We start from the raw sequence: 16,999 nt of genomic DNA on the forward strand, positions 1-16,999 counted from the left end.
GCCCAGGAGTTCAAGGCTGCCATGAGCTAAGAATACAGCACTGCACTCCAGCCTGGGTGACAGAGCAAGACCCCTTCTCTAAAAAACATAATTTTTAAAAAACCAACAAAACTGGAAAAAGACCTGAACAGACATTTCTCCAAAGATATACAAATGGCCTGCAAACACACGAAAAGATGTTCAACATCATCTCTAATGTATTGCAAATTCAAATGCGAGTCAAAACCATAATGAGATACTACTTCATACCCACTAGGAAGGCCATAACAATATGAAAAAGAAATTTAATAAGTGTTGGTGAAGATTTAGAGAAACTGGAACCCTTGGTGCATTGCTGGGACATAAAAGGGTATAACTGCTGCAGAAAAAAGTTTGATGGTTCCTTAATAAGTTAAACCTAGAATTACCCTATAACCGAGCAATTCTACTCCAAGGCATATACACAAAATAACTGAGACAAATGTTTAAACACAGACTTGTACATGAATATTCTCAACAGTACTATTCACAATAGCCAAAAGGTGGAAACCACCCAAATGTCCATCAAATGATGAATGAACAAAATGTGGTATATTTATGATGGAATATTATTCAGCCATGAAAAGAAACTATTGATACATGCTATAATATAGATGAAACTCAAAAACATTATATTGCATGAAAGAAGCCACATATTAAGATTCTATGCATATGAAATGTCAGTCGGGCATGGTGACTCATGCTATAATCCCAGCACTTTGGGAGGCCGAGGTGGGTGGATCACTTACAGTCAGGAGTTCGAAACCAGCCTGGCCAACATGGTGAAACCCTGTCTCTACTGAAAATACAAAAAATTAACTGGGTGTGGTGGTGCATGCCTGTAATCCCAGCTACTCAGAAGGTTGAGACAGGAGAATCGCTTGAACCTGGGAGGCAGAGGTTGCAATAAGCCGAGATCATGCTATGGCACTCCAGCCTGGGTGACGGAGCAAGACTTTGTCTCAAAAAATAAATAAATAAATAAAAAATAAAAATACAAATTAAAAAATAGTGGTGATGGTTTGCACATTATGAAGGTACTTAACACTACTAAATTGTACAATTAAAATAGCACATTTTATGTTATACGTATTTTGCTACAATTTAAAGCTACTACCATAAATCCCTATTTGCCAAACAACAATATACGATATAATCTCAATAACAAAAACAAAAAAAACTACAGTGTTTTTCAAACTGTCTTCTTCCTGAATCTCTAGACTCTCCACCGTGTCCAAGAATCTCTGAACTCACAAAGAGGAAACCAGTGTCCTTTTCAACAGTTTCTCACTGGTATCTAGTACAGCACCTGGCAAATAGCACTGCGCTCAATAAACCTCACTCAACAGATCTCAGCCTAATAATTTCAGGGGCAGAGGGGCCTCCGCCAGAGTTGCTCAGCTTTTACTCACTTTATAAACATTTCTATATTTTCATTTTTAAGAGTTCCACTGTCTTAAAAAGAAAGACAATTGTTAATAGCTACTGATCTAGACAACTGCCAAAATGTTTATGAAAATCTGAATCAGGTTAAAAAATGTCTGGCACTAAACTGTTCACAAAATAGAGGCAATGTGTGGCTTTCCTGGGGGGCGGGAAGGCAATAACTAGGAACTGATTCTGCACCAGCAAAGTTCTAACCAGCCTAAATAGAAAACTCTTGCAGCAGTAAAGCAATCACATGCTATTTGGTTAAAAGAAAAAAACACCCAAGTTACATTTTCACCTCTTACAATCATCAAAATTAGATTTTAAAAATACATTAAAACAAAAAGCTTTCAAGTACCCACGAGCCATAATAAAGTCAAATTTTACAGGTGCCAATGGTGGTATATAGAAAAAAAAAAAAAACAAAAAAAATGTACTGGTAAAAAGCACTTATGAAAAAAACATAACTGACTTAATAAAGGAAGCTATTTGTATGGTGGGGGGTGGAGAGAAACACAGATTTAACAATAAGACACTTGATAAGCTTGGTATTTAATTCCAATCTGGGAAAAGGTCTTGGAATGGGGTTTGCATAAGAGAAAGGTGTTTGGAAAAGCCAGCTCCACACTGTATCCATTCTACAAACTGCCTTTCTGACATTCTACTTGGAGACAAACCCAGCCCTAGAGAGCTGTTTAAACAAGTTCAACCTTAAGTCTCAGTTAGAGAATGAAAGCTTTGTTCTCACTCAGAAGAGACGTTTGATGTTTATGCTAAGGAGACCTGTCATTGCAACTTAATTTATGGCTGACTGTAAATACCTGAACATCTAGCAAGGGCCCACCTGCTGCCCAGGAGAATGTCAAGGTAAGACTGAAATGAGTGGGCCTCATTATGAGGGAGTGTGTCCAATGTTCCTGGGACCTATGTGTGCAGACTCAGCTGTCATATTTAGACAATCAGGAAATTGCATTTCTCCTTTGATTTCAGTTTATGATGAACATGTAAAACCACTGTTTTCTTTGTTGAGTCTGAATAAACATACTTCTGGCTCAATAGAGCAGGGAAGGATATTTATCCCTGGTATTTTCTTCCTGACCTATTTATTATAATATGGACGAATGGAGAGGAGACAGTGTATGTCACAGTTTTGAGTGAGAAGAGGGATAGGAATGATTGTTTCAGGCAACTGGGACAATGAAAAAGGAAAAAAGAAATCAGTCAAACTGAGAATAAAACTAATGAGGTTGGCAGATCAAGTTCATTTGGCTGGAATAAAATGGGTAGGTGGTAGGACAAACAGAGATGAAAGAGGTGAGGTAGAAAGAGAGATTATGATGTTCCAAGTAACTCACAAATGTTGCAGCATTTTTTGAGTAGGATTAAAATACTATATATACAAGATTATAATAAAATTAGAACAAAACAGAATTGGAATTATTTACCTAGGATTTTACTGAGGATGGAAAAGAAATGAATGAATTCAATTAAACAAACTTATTAAGTACTTAAAGCATGCAAGGCTCTGTGCAGGCCAAAGCCATATAATGAATAAGCCAGCTCCCCGCACCAACTCTTTGGGCAGAGAGAGTGGGAGGAGAAGACAACTATAAACAGTGCAACTCCAACTACCAATACAGTCTGAGGGGAAAAGCAGAGAGGATGGAATCACTGACCAGGAGAACACAAGAGGACGACGGTCCACACTAGAGGACACTGGGTTTGGCTAGAAGTGAGGAGAAGCATTCCAAAGAAAAGGAAAAGGGAAGGCAAAGGGCTGTGAAAAGACATTAGCTATACTGGGTTCACAGTAAATTGACAGTTCCAACAATGCCAAGGTTCCAGCCAAAGACAAGAACAGTCAGGGAGACTAAGACCAGATGAAACTGACTGCAATGCTAAGCTAAGGGGTCTAGAGTTGATCCTAGAAGCCACACAACCTCTAGGTCAGACAAACAGGGTGCATTTCCAAAGTTAGATCTAGCTGTAGGATGGAAAACAAATGGGAGATTGAAGGCAGAGAGCCTGGTTAGAAGGTCACTTTTACAGTACTCACAGTTTATAGTACAGTACAATATTTAGAGCACATGTTTTGGACTTGGATTGACTTTGGACCCACTGCTTAACTTCTCTATGCCCTAGTTTTCTCATCTGTAAAATGGGAATAAGAGTCCCTAGCCCCTCAAAGAATAACTACATAGAGTAAATGATACAACACAGGTGCTTAGCATAATACTTTAGTATATAGTAAACATTCAGCAAATCAGATGCTTTTATTACAATTGTCACCTGAACTCCTCATAGTCTGTGGTAGTTCCAACAAGCAGAAAAAAAGTCCATTTGCGTGTAAACTTTTTTTTTTGAGACAGGATCTCACTCTGTCACCCAGGCTGGAGTGCAGTGGTGCAATCATGGTTTGCTGTAGCCTCAACCTCCTGTTCTCAAGCTATCCTCCCACCTCAGCCTCCCAAGTAGCTGGGACCACAGGCACACGCCACCAAGCCCTTGTAATTTTTAAAAATGTTTTGTAGAGACGAGGTCTCATTATATTGCCCAGGCTAGTCTCAAACTCCTGGACTGAAGCGATCCCCTGCACCTCATTCTCCAAAGTGTTGGGATTACAGGCATGAGCCACTGTGGCCGGTCTCTGTGTGTAAACTTCTAAAGAGCAAGGACAGACTCTTTCCCCAGGATCCCTCTCAGCATTCAGCTTGGTGCTAGGCACGTCCTGGATATCAGAAATGAACACTGACTGATTACAATTCAATCTTATCTTCTACAGGTATAAAAGGTAATATGCAAACATATACCAAGGCAATATACAAGGATGTGGGGAAAGGTGAGTCCTCTACTACCAAAAAAAAAGAAAAAAAAAACAAAAACTCAGAAATTACTTCAATTCCCAGATTCCTCAATTCAAACATCCCAAGCACCTAAAAAACTTATTTCCAAAGCATCCACAATCCCCTCTCCCCTCCACTCACAAATATCTAGAAAAAAGTTATAGTCAGATGAAAGCCACATGTGGTCAAAGGATTTATTTTTATATGTGAGTGATGGGATGGCTGGGCACCAGGTCTCAAGTACCCTCATGCCTTTCTTGCGGTATTTCTCATTATTCCCCTCTCTTGCTTTACCTATTTTCACCATCACCATTTGACTTGCTCCCACCCAATGCATACATTTTTTAAACCACCACCTAGTTACTATTTCACAGTTCCTACAGGTCAGAAGTCCAGGCACAGCATGGACAGTGCCAGTTAGGGTTGCCTTCTCATCTAGGATTGGGTCCTCTTCCAAGCTTACTGGTTGTTGGCAAGATCCACTGCCTTGCAGATGAAGGACTGAGGTCCCCATGTTCCTCCTAGCTGTCAGCTGGGAACCACTCTCAGCTCCTAGAGTTTGCCTGCAGTTCCTTGCCATGTGGCTGTTGGGATCGGCAGTTCACAACATGGATGTCTACTTGCTTCCAAGCCAGCTGGAACATCTGATTTCCTCTTGTGCAATCAGCTGAGAAATCTCTCTGCTTTGAAAGGGCTAGTTCAATCAGGACAGACCCACCATGATAACCTCCTTTAGATGGCTAAAGGTCAACTGATTGAGAACTTAATTCTATCTACAAAGACTAGCATTTGAATACCTGAAGCAGGTGTGTGTACACCAAACATGGGGAATCTTGGGGGAGTGAGGAGCAGAAGGTGGACTGTGGTAGGCACAACTGCCTTACATTTCATACTTTTGTTTATTGTCCACCTCACCTGGCAGAAGGTAAGCTGAGGGAAGGCAATTTTGTCTCCTTTGGTTTACTACTGTATCCCTAACAGCTGTAACAATGCCTAGTCTATGACAGGTGCTCAATAAATATGTGTCAAGGGACCCTTTGGATCAGGGGTCCCCAACCCCTGGGGCCACAGACCGGTACTGGTCCACGGCCTGTTAGGAACCAGACCACACAGCAGGAGGTAAGTGGCAGGCGGGTACCTGAGCTCTGCCTCCTGTCACATCAGCGGCGGCATTAGATTCTCATAGGAGTGGGAAACCTACTGTGAACCGCACATGCGAGGCATCCAGCTCGCATGCACCTTATGAGAATCTAACATGCTTGATGTGCCTGATGATCCTTTTTTTTTTTTTTTTTTGAGGAGTCTCACTCTGTCCCTCAGGCTGGAGTGCAGTGGCGTGATCTCAGCTGACTGCAACCTCCGCCTCCCGGATTCAAGCTATTCTCCTGCCTCAGCCTCCCAAATAGCTGAGATTACAGGCATATGCTGCCACTACCATGCCCGGCTAATTTTTTATTTTCAGTAGAGATGGGGTTTCACCATGTTAGCCAGGCTAGTCTTGAACTCCCAACCTCAGGTGATCCACCCACCTCGGCCTGATGTGCTTGATGATCTCAGGTGGAATAGTTTCATACCAAAACCATATCGCCCCTACTTCCCCTGTGGGAAAATTATCTTCCACGAAACCAGTCCCTGATGTCAAAAAGATTGGGGACCACTGCCCTAGATCACCATGCTAGGTACTCAACATGCATATGTTTAGTTTGCAGTCTGGAAATGAGACTTCTAACTACATGTATTAAAATTCTGGTTTAGTGAAATTCTACAATTTTATTTATACCACTTTTGTATACAGTTCTAACAAAATACGGTTAATGCAAATTTATTTGTAACCCCAATATCAACATTCGTGGTACCTTCCTGCTCACTGACAGCCATGCACAGAATAGTGAAACATTTGAAACACCCACCACATGCGTTCCCAACTGAGGTCAAACAAGGCAACACCCTGCCTTCTTGTTTCAGCTGGCATACTGTAAACAAGTTATCCTTTCTGCAGTATATTTAGTGTCATGCTTTTCATTGATGATTTTGCTGTATAAAATGGTCCCCCACAAGTAGTGCTGAAGTGCTGTCTAGTGTTCCTAGGTGCAAGAAGATAGTGATATGCCTCACAGAGAAAATACATGTTAGAGAAGCTTGGTTCAGGCATGAGTTAATAGTTCTGCTGTCAGTGAAGTTCAATGTTAATGAACCAACAATACGTATTAAATGAGGTGTCTTTAAACAGAAACAAAGCCAGGCATGGTAGCTCAGGCCTGTAATCCAGCCCTTTGGGAGGCCAAGGCAGGAGGATAATTTGAGCCCACGAATTTGAGATCAGCCTGGGCAACAAGTGAGACCCCATCTCTACAAAAAAGTTAAACATTAGCCGGGTATGGTGGCATGTGCATGTGATCCTAGCCACTTAGGAGGCTGACAAAGGAGGATTCCTTGAGCCCAGGAGTTTCAGGCTGCAGTGAGCTATGATGCTTTTTTTTTCTTTTTTTTTTTTTTTGACGGAGTCTCACTCTGTCGCCTAGGCTGGAGTGCAGTGGCGCAGTCTCGGCTCACTGCAACCTCCGCCTCCCAGGTTCAAGTGATTCTCCTGCCTCAGCCTCCTGAGTAGCTGGGATTACAGGTGCACACTACCACGCCTGGCTAATTTTTGTATTTTTAATAGAGACAGGGTTTCACTCACCATGTTGGTCAGGCTGGTCTCAAACTCCTGACCTCATGATCCACCCGCCTCGGCCTCCCAGAGTGCTGGCATTACAGGCGTGAGCCACTGCGCCCGGCCTATGATGCACTCTTGTGCTATACAGCCTGGGTGACAGAGCAGGACACTGTCTCAAAAAAATAAAAATTAAAAATAAAAATAAACAGAAACAGAAACACATAAAACAGGCCAGGTTCAGTAGCTCATACCTGTAATCTCAGCAGGTGAGGCCCAGGTGAGTGGATTGCTTGAGCCCAGGAGTTCAAGACCAGCCTGGGTAACATGTCGAAACCCTGTCTCTACCAAAAAGTAAATAAATACAAAAATTAGCCAGGTGTGGTGGTGTACACCTGAGGTCTCAGCTACTCAGGAGGCTGAGGTGGGAGGATTGCTTGAGCCTGGGAGGAAGAAACTGCAGTGAGTGAGATCATGTCACTGGACTCTAACCTGGGCAACAGAGCAAGACCCTGTCTCAAAAAAAGAAAAAAAAAAAAAGAAACACGTAAAATAAGGTTATGTATTGACAGGTTGAAAAAGTGACCAGAGGCTCGCAGGAACCTAACCCTGTATTTCCCCTAGGAGCAATGGTTGAAGATTTGGTAATTCAGTTCTACAATTCAACTTTATAGAACTACCACAAATAACAAGACTGTATTAGTCCCATTTTACAGATAAAACAATGAAGCTGAGAAAGAAGTGAAGTGGCAGCTCCAGGCACACTATGGCACAGCATCCTGTTTTATTTTCTTCACAGCACTCATGGACTGATAATTGTGTTTACTTATTTATTTTCAGTCTAAGCCATTGCAATTATAAGTTCCATAACAGCAGAGATTTAGGGACTTTTGTTCATCTTGTTCTGTTATTTCCCCATGCCAAAAACTGTTCCAGGCACATACCCAATCCAATGAATAAAGAAATCTATATGTTAACTCTGTAAATATTAGGGGTGATGTTATGGTTTAAAGGGAAAGGCAGTTACTTTCATTATGCTAAATTCAAAATATTTAGGGAGACAAATGCAGGCTTAAGACTGGGTGGAGACTAAAGAAAACCAAAAAGCCCAGAGTTGCCTAAAGTGGCACTGTCTCTGAACCCTAGAGAGCAGATAAAGATTGCCTGGGATGGAAACTTCACAGCTAAACCAAACTATGGCAACTCTACAGAGTAAAGGAAAGAAAGATACTCTCTGAAATCATATTTTTGCTTAGCACACAATTTCTCCATAACAGAGGAGAGAGAGCAGACATGGACAGAAATGGTGCCTCTGAAGCCAAAGCTCAGGTTAAACCTGCATGAGAGTAAAAAACTGAGAAGAACAGAAACTCAGAGCAGGTATCTGAACCTGGCCATGAGGCAGTGCCTGCAGAATGAGAGAAATGCAAGTTGGACTTAAAAGGTTCTCGCATTCCCAGTCCAGGTGGAACTGATGGGCTGTGGTTGCCTGCAGTTATGTCCAGCATCAGAAGCACTGGTGAGAAAGGACTCTAGGATTCCCTTTTTATGAATACAGAGAGGAAAATGAGATTAAGACCCTCTGTTTTTTTTTTGAGACGGAATCTTGCTCTGTCACCCAGGCTGGAGTGCAGTGGCGCTACCTCAGCTCACTGCAAGCTCCGCCTCCCGAGTTCACGCCATTCTCCTGCCTCAGCCTCCTGAGTAGCTGGGACTACAGGTGCCCACCACCACACCCAGCTAATTTTTTGTATTTTTAGTAGAGACGGGGTTTCATCATGTTAGCCAGGATGGTCTCGCTCTCCTGACCTCGTGATCCGCCCACCTCGGCCTCCCAAAGTGGTGGGATTACAGGCATGAGCCACCATGCCCGGCCGATTAAGACCCTCTTACACCAACTCCTACAACAGCTAACACAAGAACTGAAGACAAAGAGGCGAGATCCCAGAATTAATGTTCACTGCTACTCTGAACAAAAACTGAACAGTAAACAATAAAGATTTCAAAATTATAAAGAGCTACTTCAGTATTCTAATTTAACCTTCAAAAATTAAGATGACCTAAAGCACCACGAACTGAGAATTCCATTCCACATCAACACTCTGTGCTCCTCAGCTATTATGAGAACAGACTGCAACCCAATTCAACTCATGTTCCAAAATGCAACAAGCAGCTTCAACAGGACATGCTGGAAGAAGCAGCACGTCTCATCGTTTACTGATTCATATTTTGGTAGCAAGGTTACAATTAGCTCACCGGTGGAGAATAAACCTATTTATAACACAGCAGTCCACCTGAAAGACATAATCATCTAAAAAGGTTCTTAGAGGAAAATAAAGTGCAGGTTCTTCCTGTACTGATTGCAGATTCCCAAGGTCCTTTTGGATAAAGTCCTCAGTCTAACCTTCCTGTGTTCACAGTCACCATTCTGGCCACTTCTCAGCCTCCATGTTCTTATGTAACATTTACATAGTGCCATAAACATACCCAGAGTTGCGTAAGAATTAAAACGTTGCCAAACCAATAAAGCCTAAAGCAGGTCACTCCCTCCAGACTGTCTTTGATTAGCACAGGTATGCTGCCTAGTCGACGATGTAAGAGCCTGCCAGAGACAGAAATTAACTTGAGGAAATCTGAAAGGGGTCTACAAAAAAGCACAAAAAGAAAATAACCATACTGTGACATGCTGTACGTCTATCAATCACAGAGTATGTTTTTCTGCTCCTTAAGATAAAAAAGTAACCCAGCATTGCTTATTCACTGAAGTCAGAAACTGTGTCTAAAAATACCTCCCCGCCAACTGGCTATCAGTAAGTCAGTCTCACAAATGTCCCAATAAGAGTGACACAAAATATTTCCTTATTTTACAGAGGGAAAACTGAGGCAGTCACAGAAAGGTTAAGTTACTTGTTCAAGGACAACTTGTAAGGGAGCTAAGTTCTAGGGCTGAAAACCAGCCTCCTCCCTCCATCTGGCTTTAACCTTTAACCAGAGTAGCCATTTTAATATGTTTTATCACATCTGTTCCAGGAGCTGTTTAAACAAAACTAATCAGAGGTCTCTACAAGACTGCACTTCCACTGTACTTAAAATCCATGTCCACTCAACAAAATTACAAGGCTTGGCTTGAAATTAGATTTTCAGTCCGCTCACAAAATTTCAAAATGTTCCTATGAGAATGTCAAATGTCTCTCTTGTTGCTTTTGTCTTAAGAAATGAATGTCATGTTCTCCTGCTACTAACTCAATTTTACATTTTTAAATGTGAAAATTCCAAAGCCAGGCCTTAAAACATGTACACCTATCAAACGGATGCTATTTCTAACTGAAACTCATTCTCCTTATCACTGGCCTTTTACTAAGTCCTAGTTAATTCATTAATTAATAGAAACACCTATCCCTTACTGCCCGCACATCATGTCCAAGTATCAGGCATCAGAGCTGTCTGGCTCTGTCACTCCTCCAGCCCACGTAGGGGAGCACTATATAGGAAATGCAGGGGAGGGGAAAAAAATCAACTTCTTGTTATCCCACAGCCTCTATTTTCCCAGAACTGACGTTTTACTTTAAGCCCTTCGCAGCAGTGGTCTCCATAGCATGCACTATTGGCAACTAGACGTGTCCCGGAAAAAACTGTAGTGTCTGGCCAAGAAGTTTAAAGGCCCTGGAGAATGTTTGCTGGACACACAACCTAATTTCCAATTTACCAAAAAAAGAAACGAACTCCCTATTTTACCCACCCACCTTAACCCCCACAAACATCCATTTTAGGAAGGTTACAAAAAAATGAACTCTGCCCCATTCAGAACCACTTGGATTATCAAACATTCTTAACTAGGCTCACAACCAGAAAAACCCCACAAACACTACATCAAATCAGCAGGGAAATGACTGTTAAAAATCCTGGATATATTAGGGGCAGGATAAAAATTCCTATATGAAGATTTAAAGATTTATACATACACACACAAAATGACAAACCTAGACGTTCAATCTCCCTTTTTTTCTTCCTTACTACCCAGTAGAGAACATTATGTTACACATTCCAAAAACATGGCCCTTAATAAGGCCCGAGGAACATCCTTATTCATGCAAATCATTATCTCACCACAAATATCAAGCTCTGTTCATACACCTTCACCATGTTTCTCAAACCCCACAGCACAGATACCTAAGCCACAGAGCAGTGAGGCCGAAGAACACACACGAGGTGCTCCTTAGGAGAAGCATTAGCCCGTGAACAAAGACCCCGCTGCACAGGCTCCACCACTGGGAACAAATATCAAAGCCGGAGATAATGAACTTGTTTTTGAGACTCCAAAGTGGCATGCTGTCTTTTCTTGACTGTCTGGTTTATTAAAGACGACTGAACCCACCTGAGAATCATTATTTTTAGTGTAAGAGAAGCGAGCCACAGAACACACTTTATCTCCCATTGCTGGAAGGTTAGGGGCTGCTGAGAAGTCAAAGCATCAGGCTTTGTACCTCGGGAGCCAATACAATCCTGATCATCTCTCCCAGATCCATCTGTGGGTCAATAATCGCTTCAATATAACTGCCAAATATAACCTTCATCTGCTACCCCAAGGCCAAAACACATTCGCCACGACTCTCTTAAATGAAATATTTTAGGGTTTCATCTGCTCTTAGCCCCCAAAGCCTCAAAAACAACATAGCCAGCGGAGTGTCCCGCAAAAAGGTACCCGCTTCTAGAGAGAGGAGAGTGGGGGTGGTATAAGGCGAAATGCAGACTGTGGGGATTGGAAGGTAAGAGGTGTGTGAGGGTGGGCGGGCTGGGAAGAGGCATCGTGTAGGAAGGTAAATAAGTACTGACCAAGGGCCGGGGATACAGTCCAGTGGTGGGATCTTTAAATAATCTTGGGGGGTTGGAGACAGGTTCTAGGATTTCACCTGAAAGGCATCCACAAAGTGATTAACTGAATGGGCCCCCCGGGGTAGGGTGGGGGAGGCGAGGAGGAAAGCAAATACACCTAGATTCAGATCAACCCTTGGGGAACTCGTTTCCACAGGGTTAGGGATTCCAAAGCCAGGCTCCAAAAAGGTTTAGGGGCCTGTTCGTCCCACGTCCCACTTCCTCCAAATAGCCTCCACCGGGCATGAGTGCCGGAGGGCGGAAGGGGGATTGCCCCACTGAACTCAAGGGATTGAGTGAAGGGGAAATGTGACTCCCTTTCCCAGAACATTAGGGAGGCAGTGGAGGGAGGAGAAGAAACACGCCAAGTGCAGGACCTGAAGGAAAGGTTAGAGACCCCTTCCCCTACAGTCTGAGGTGCGCGGGCTCTCAACATCAGGATCCCTCGGAGAGGCTAAGACCCCACCGCCCGAACCCCACAATCTTGGCGGGAGAAAGACGCCCCCCAGGAGCATCTGGAGGGAAGGAAGAAAGCCCCCCCGCCCCTGGACACGGTGAAGGGCAGAAACCATGGACCTCCAAATCTTGGGGCTGGAAGCTCAGACTTCCCTCTATGGAACATGAGGGCGCTGGGAGCGCGACCCCTGAGAGCTGCCCGAATCCAGTTCCGCCTGCAACAGGGCTCGGGTCCCCAGGGGCCCGGCGTGAGCTCCGTCGCCGCCGGGCGGCCGCGCCTCGGAGATCGGGGAAGCTGACTGGGGGTCACCCCGACTCCTGTGCGCCCCCCACCCGGCCATATTGTGCGCATGGGGAGGGGGCGCGCTGTAGTCCAGCAGCCGCGGCTCGAGGCCTCGCCCTCGCCGGGCCCTCTCCATCGCGGCCCCCGCCCCCCGCCCCAGGACTCACCCTGGATCCCCCGGGGCCCGGACCCGCCGCTGCCGGCGAGCAGGAGGACAACAAGGGAGAAGAAGGAGGAGGCTCCGGCCGACTCCGCCATAGTAACCACCGCCGCCGCCGCCGCCGCCGCAGCCCAGCAGCGCCCAGCGCGCGCGCGCGCGCCCCCGGCGCCTCCCCTCCTCCCGCGGCCCGGCTCCCGCCTCCCTCTCCTCCGCCCGGCGCCTGCACGTGCGCTCCCGGCGGAGCCGGCGCCGCGGCCGCCGCGCGCGCCCCCGAAGGGCGGGGCCGGGGCGCGCGCGGGCGCCCGCCTTAAAGGGGAGTGTCCCTGTTAAAGGGGTGGGCGGGGCTCATGCCTCGGCCAACCTCGCGGATCGGTGCCGAGCCCGGCGCGGAGGAGGCCGGAGCCGAACGTGCAGTCTCCTCCCTCTTCGGCACCCCACGCAGCGCAGAATTATCTTATCAGAGTCGATCCCCCGCCCCCGTCGAATATTCTACGAATCCCGTGCGTGTTCCAGTTCCTCCTTCCCTGCGCCTAGCCTCAAGCCCCTAGCGCGTCCCCTGGGATCATCGCCGCGGTCTTCTAACTGGTTTCCTTGCCTCGCCTTGCCCCCTGCCATCCTCTGGACGCGGCAGCCTGTGTGATGGAATCGCGGCACGCTCCTTTTCAGAACATAGCAAGGCTCTTTATTGATGACAGTATGGGTAAGGGTGCCGTGTGAGGCACTCTGATTGGGCTGGTAGGTAGAACCCTTTTGGTAAACAGTTGGCATTATGCATCAAATGCCTTAAAATCTTCATAGCCGTTTACCCAGTATTGTCCCCTGTCCTCAAGAAATAATAAGAGGACAGATGTTTATGAAAAATGTTAACTGTATATTTATCATTGTAAAAAGGTGGAAACTAAGTAGACAATAATAGAAAATGTTAAATTATGGCCCATCCATATCATGGAACATTATTTAGTAATTTAAAATCCTGTTTAGACATGAGAAAATGCTTACAAGATAATGTTAAATTAAAAAAGCAAAATGCAAAACTGTTTACAGTATTATTCAAATTGTACTGATAATACGTGTTTATCGGAAAAAAAGACTGGAAGGATATTTACCCAATAGTAACAGTAGTCATTGCCATAATTTTTTTACTTTTAACATTTCAATAATTTCTAAATATTTTTCAAATAAATGCTACTTTCAAATCTAGAAGAAATGCTTAAGAAAGTAAACAGATCACTCCATATCTTTCTGAAAAGAGGTCAGTTTCTTTAGCTTGAGAAAGAGCTTGATATAATGGAAAGGGCAGAATTTTTGCAGCCAGAGAATTCTGGATCTGAATTCTGCTTCCTACTAACTAGCTGTGAAAACTTGGGCAAGGTTTGAACCTCTCTAAGCACAGTTTCACCATCTGAGATCTAGGGGTGGAAAAGATGGCCAAGAGATAGGGGGAACAGTTTCTTAAATGGAATTCTCACCTTCTAAGTTTCACCAACCTGAAGAACTCCCATCGTCATATCCGGAAAAAATAAAACTGAAGACACACTCACCAGACACAGTGTACACACAATCACATAAAGTCATGGGGAGGCATTGTCTACAAGTTGGTCAGTGTAGCTGGATGAGTAAATAACTTATTCTCCTCTCCCTCATCTCCCCCAAATAGGCACACCCCACCCAGTCCCTCTAAGTGGTTTCCAATCCATGCTCTATCCACCCAGCTGTGGTGCACACAGTGCTAGGTTACTGTGTTCGTTTCCTACTACCAAACTGGGTAGCTTAAAATAACACATGTATTCTCTCACTGTTCTGGAGCCTAGAAATCTGAAACCATGGTGTTGGCAGGGCCATGTGCTCTCTGAAGGCTCTAGGGAAGAATCCTTCCTTGCCTCTTCTAGCTTCTGGTGGTTCCCAGGATCCTTGGTGTTATTTGGTTTGCGGAAGCATAATCCCATGTCTTCACATGGTTATCTTCCCTCTATGTCTACATCTCTGTCCACATTTCTCTCTTCTTACAAGGATACCAGTCATTGGATTAGGGCCCACCCTAATCCAGTATGAGTGCAAATGATCTTAATTGGTTACATCTGCTGCTAAGATCCTCGTTCCAAGTAACATTACATTCACAGGTTCCTGGTAAACACGAATTTTGGGTGGACACTATTCAACCCAGTACAGTCACCAACCCCTGCAGTTAAGAAGGGAAAGCCAACCCCTCAGGAGCACATATCTGAAGCCAAGGGGGAGGGAGGTGTCTTTCCTTATTCCTTGCTAAGTGCTGCCATTGTGGCTGTGAGGCCAGGGGTCCCAGAGGGGACCTGTGGTTGCGTCACTCCTAGACAATAATGTCAGCCACACAGCTAAATATACAGATCAGGGAACCAGAATGCTGGCTCCACAGACCAAATGCCACCTCTGTCAGCTCCATCAGCTCACTTGACAGCATTGAACTTTGGGCAAGATACTTTACCTCCGTAAACCTCATTTACTCGTCTTGTCAAATGGAGCTAATAATAGTTCTATGTCATAGAGATGTTGTTAGTATTGATAAAATATGGTAAAGCATTTAGCATAATCTCTGACACATAGGAAGTGATCTAAAAAGAATAGCTATCATCATCATTATGAGTTGACCTTCACTACAATCCTAGGAAGTGGTTGAGGCATGTCAGAGTGTGCCCCGATGAAGCAACTGAGACTTAGAGAAGGTAAGCGACTTGCCAAGGCCCACATACAATCCAACATTAAAGCCACAGCCGACTGGTCCTGTGCTTTCTTCAACAGCAGAGCATCTCCTGCTTTCATAGGGACTGGTCTTCAGGACCCAGCTGAAGGTGGGAAATGAGGTGGAGCAGGGGAGGGGTTAATCATATACCTCACACCCCATTTGTGAGAGTTTGGGGCATCTCCAAACTAGAGCTTTCCTAGGTGATGTGTCTACCTTCCTTTTAGGTCCCGCGCTAAATAGAGACTGCCTAATCCCTACCTGTGCCCTTCGCTCCTTCCCACAGCCTGGCCCAAGGATGCTTCCTTCTAGTTCTCCTCACTATCCCTAAAGGCCTCAGTAAGTGTCCATTTTCGTAAGCCTTCTTTTTTTTTTGAGACGGAGTCTCGCTCTGTCTCCCAGGCTGGAGTACAGTGGCGCGATCTCGGCTCACTGCAACCTCCGCCTCTCCTGGGTTCAAGCGATTCTTCTGCCTCAGCCTCCCAAGTAGCTGGGACTACAGGCACACGCCACCATGCCTGGCTAATTTTTGTATTTTTAGTAGAGACAAGGTTTCACCACGTTGGCCAGGCTGGTCTTGAACTCCTGATCTCATAATCTGCCTGCCTCGGCTTCCCAAAGTGTTGGGATTTACAGGCGTAAGCCACTGTGCCCGGCTTTGTAAACCATCTTAATCCAAGGGCTGGACCCACATCACAGTCTATGAACTTCTTTTCCCCTCTGCTCTGTCTCTTTGTCATGAGAGTCCCCAGAGCTATCAGGAGCCACTTCTCCAGGAAAAAGTCTTACTCCTTAGTCCCACTGACTAGAGTGACAAGCCAGTGTGACAGCTGCCACATTGGTCGCAACGCACAGAGTCACCACTACCTAGGGTATCATTTGCCTTGGTGAGCAGCGGGTCATTCATCCCAAGAAGACAATAGCTCATCTTCACTCATCCATTCCACAAGCACTTACTAAGCACCTACAGTATACCAGGCACAACATATAGACGTGGATAAGCTTGGCTTCATGGAACTTAAAATCTAATAGAGAAAAGCATGAGAAAAAGAGCAACAACGGGTTATCTCTGTGAGGACACAAGCCCGTAAAGAGCCAATGGGGACCACTCAGGGGACATGAATGATTCAGCTGTGAGGGGACAGGCTGAGGAGTTGAGAAAGATTTCACGAAGAGACAGGCTACACTGATTCTTGGAAGATCAAAGAGTCCTCCCCAGATAGGCCTGTGTCAGGAGGGCAGGAAATGGCAGGAGAGTGTTTTGCCTGGCATTTAGGAGAACCGTGAGCAGCCTAGCGGCACACCCAGAAGATGCACGCTGAAGATGATGGAGAGTGGAAAGGTAATGTTGGTGAGCCAGGCAGACGTGGAAGTCTACTTGGAAATGCAGCACACTGGAGTGGGAGTCTCATAAGAGACCCTCTTCAGTACACTTGGAAGGGTTCTAAGTGTAAATTGATCATGTTTGTATTTTAGGAAGGGCTAAACTGATCATATTTGTAAACTGATCATATTGTGTTAGGAAGATCACTTTGCTGAACCAAGTGAATTTGAACTTTGTACAGAGGCT

The 16,999-nt window shown here is 44.9% G+C and overlaps 1 protein-coding gene across 11 annotated transcripts in view; it reads right to left on the minus strand.

Moving 5' to 3' along the window:
* ACVR1B (activin A receptor type 1B) overlaps positions 1–12,922 on the minus strand; it is a 44,579-nt gene extending 31,657 nt beyond the window's left edge. For 2 of the 11 annotated variants that reach the window (XM_055294776.2, XM_055294770.2), the window contains exon 1: positions 12,721–12,911. In XM_055294776.2, the coding sequence (XP_055150751.1) occupies positions 12,721–12,811 (91 nt within the window). In that variant the 5' untranslated portion in view covers positions 12,812–12,911. Of the gene's footprint in view, positions 1–12,720 lie in introns of all 11 variants that reach the window. The other 9 variants (XM_055294779.2, XM_055294778.2, XM_055294781.2 and 6 more) reach the window with 8 other exon arrangements.
* Positions 12,923–16,999: the final 4,077 nt, after the last annotated feature.

This window comes from Symphalangus syndactylus, chromosome 10 (genome assembly GCF_028878055.3).
Source record: "Symphalangus syndactylus isolate Jambi chromosome 10, NHGRI_mSymSyn1-v2.1_pri, whole genome shotgun sequence".
NCBI classification, from domain to species: domain Eukaryota; kingdom Metazoa; phylum Chordata; class Mammalia; order Primates; family Hylobatidae; genus Symphalangus; species Symphalangus syndactylus.